The sequence below is a fragment of the Acyrthosiphon pisum genome, chromosome A1 (assembly GCF_005508785.2).
Source record: "Acyrthosiphon pisum isolate AL4f chromosome A1, pea_aphid_22Mar2018_4r6ur, whole genome shotgun sequence".
NCBI classification, from domain to species: Eukaryota; Metazoa; Arthropoda; class Insecta; order Hemiptera; family Aphididae; genus Acyrthosiphon; species Acyrthosiphon pisum.
Window position 1 is genome coordinate 122,542,157 of NC_042494.1, and position 3,339 is coordinate 122,545,495.

General features: G+C 22.3%; 1 protein-coding gene across 3 annotated transcripts in view; it reads right to left on the minus strand.

Annotated features, from left to right (window-relative positions):
• The window catches only part of LOC100161226 (inactive ubiquitin carboxyl-terminal hydrolase MINDY-4B), a 48,010-nt gene that overhangs the window by 20,821 nt on the left and 23,850 nt on the right, over window positions 1–3,339 (minus strand). Inside the window, exon 1 of one of the 3 annotated variants that reach the window (XM_029488193.1) lies at window positions 1,610–1,905. The exons of the other annotated variants lie outside the window; for them this stretch is intronic. Coding sequence (XP_029344053.1) covers window positions 1,610–1,631 — 22 coding nt within the window. The 5' untranslated portion in view covers window positions 1,632–1,905. Of the gene's footprint in view, window positions 1–1,609; window positions 1,906–3,339 lie in introns of those variants that run through there. 3 annotated transcript variants of the gene reach the window in all.

Here is a 3,339-nt window from a genome sequence, read left to right on the forward strand (position 1 = left end):
GCTTATGAATTATTGAAGGTTTATTTTCCAAAGATAATAATTCTTTCATGAATTTACATAAAATATTAAATATTATGTAATATATTTTAGCTTGGTACCTATATACTTATAATGATTAGACAATTTTTGAAAAAAGAATAACGGTTAGCGTTTGAAAAATAATTGTTTTAATAACCTAACACTTGATAGTATCCTTAAAAACTAAAAAAATCAGAATAATTTTAATATATTTATAATTAAAGAAAAAATGAGATCAAGCATGCTTGGTTAATCCCCCTGTACATTATATCCAATGTATTATTGTCATAAATAACAACATTTGTATTTTGTATAGTTCACACGAAATTAAAGTAGACATAATTTTCAGACGAAAAAAAACCATCATTAATTTATGTGCCCGGTAAAAATATTTTAACGATATTATTATATGAGGAACCGATGATATTCAATAGGTTTATTATAACAAATTTCTATTACATACTGTTTATCAATAATTGTAAATTATAAGCCAGTGGATTTGACTTAAAATCCTCATTAAAGGTAAGTTATTTAATTATTTTTGTTGTTAAATGGGTGGTTAGTATTATCAAAATGTATAAGATGGGTAGGTGTTACAATAGTTATGCATATATTTTAATGTGTATATATAATTTTAAATGTTAATATAAAATTTAAAATAAATTGTCAAACTTAATTATATTTACTAATTTAGATTATGTAGGTATAACTTGACAGGAAGGTCAACAGAAATTTAATTATATTTATAATTGAATCAGGATATTAAAAAAATTGAAAATAATCTGTAATAATTAAATTTGTAATGTTGTTGTTTCATTTAAAGTATTATTTTTTTTCCACACGTAAGTATAAAATCTACAAGTAATTAAAATCGAAATAATACCTATTTAAATCTATATATAGTATCTGTAGAAAAGCAATATGAAAATAAATAATTACAGCTAATTGTATCAAGATCAAAATCAGTTACTAGTAAATATTAAAATATATTTTTTTCCAAATAGGTACTTACATAATCTTTACCGTATATTTGTTTTAATTATTACATGAAATTAACACTACGTTAGTTGTTAGATAATTGTACAAGAATTTTTTGAAATTAAAAAGCAAAATATAATATAGAAAACAGATCAGTTTTACAACGATATGTATAATGATAACTCATTATTAATGGTGTACAATTAAATACGAAGGCATGATAAATATAATAATATTATAACAGACTTTTATATAATGATTTTAATTTGAATAGGAATAAAAATACATAAGATGTTTGAAAATATATTATTAAAAATAAATTACTAAATTAAATTTTTCAAACCCAGTCTTAACTGAAAATATAACTTATGATCTCTTCGTGATAGATAATTTAAAAAACTATTCGAATTTTTATCGCATAATAAAAACATTCAAAACATTTAAATTTAACTTTATTTTTTTGATTATTAACAATTTAAAAACATTACGTACGTCGCGTTACCAAACTAATTGTATACAATATATTATTTTAATTTCAAAACGAATTTTCATTTATTCATCCACTAAGGAAAATTTACCTACGTCTTTAACCTGTATGATTAACTTTGCTTACCGACATCATCGTTTTCAGTCATGACTGCAGTAATATCACTACTATAGCTCAACTAAAATCGGATTTGATTGTTTTATTTGTTGAACAAGTGTATTTTTGAATTCCAGTATACCTACATAAAAACGATTAACTGTCGCCAAGAAAAATAAAATAAAAACAATTTTATCGGAAGTGCGTGTTTAGAGGTGTAAAAGTTTTATTTTCGAAAAACAATATTCCGTCACGAGACTCGTTAAAAATTAATACACGCAGTACCTAAAGATAGTTTTTCTCGGGGTAGAGGTGAACAAGATTTTTTGCATGCATGTATGCATGCAATACTATTAGTAAAAACTTTTGGTACACGAAACCAATTATTAAAGTTTGTATAAAATTAAATGTATTTTATTGTGTATGTATACTTTTTTTATTACGTAATTAAGTTTTAAAGCAAACAAATTAATTAATTACCCATATATCTATATATATAATAAATAATATACTATATTTATTTTCTTTAATAAACTTTAAATCAGTTTAAAACCAATTTATCGTAATTTAGTAATTATGATAAATAGTTTATTTCACTGTAAATGATAATATGTATAATATATACCAGCTATAGAAACATATTTTCAATTGTAATCCATTTATTAAATTACAACAATTATCAATAAATGTATTGATATTGTTTTACTCAAATCGCTGTAATTTCTCTAAAGAATTTGTTGATTTATAATTTTTATAATACAACATTTTATAAATAATATTGTAACATTTTTATGTTTTTTCGATTTAAATTGACTTATCAATTATTAGACATTGTAGTACTACTTATCCTATAGTAAATTTTAAAATAAGACGTATAATATGGAATTAATGCCAATGTTGAATTATGACTTATGATAGTATATCAACATTCTGAATAATATATACTCTATGAGTTATTTAATAAATCAACTTCTATAATAGTTTATTAACTTAATAAAACTTAATTTTGAAATGCCTAAAACTAAATCTTAAATCATTTATTTTGTTAATTAAATAATCTGAACCCATTCGGAAAGATTGTCTTATAAATATTTAAAATAGACACGTTTCACGCTGAATGAAAGTTCGGGCAACGCTCTTAACTTTAAGTATTAAACGAAAAAACTACCAAAAAATTATTGATATTAATAAAGAACAAAGTAAATTTCTAAAATATGTAATTTCTCTGCAAGAATGTTGTTTTCAAAAAATTTAATATTTTTCTCTTTTGTGACAACTTTCAAAGGCATGGACTATAAATAATTTATTCATAGATATATTATTATTTGGTAATATGCAGTTCTATGTTATCGTTTTTGCTATAGGCAGGTATTATAATATTTGAGTTTCTATTGAGTCATCATTGTGATTTGTGACTTTAATTAAATATTTCATTAATTTACTAAATTGTATATTATATACAGATTACGGGTATAATTACAAGTTTCAGTTAAGATGTATTTACTGTTTCAATAATGTTCATTTGAACATGGTTTTATAAGCACGGACAATGTTAGACTAACTATTATTAGCAATCATATTTGTTGCCCATTTTCAAAGACATTTAATATAATTTGTAGGGAATCCATGATTTTACATACACTTGTACTAGTACTCGTATGGATGCTAATTAAATAATATATTTTTAGATTCTGAGTGGAACGATGAATGTATTGATTTTACAATGATGTGTGTTTTTTTATTTTTTTTTATTTTTTTTT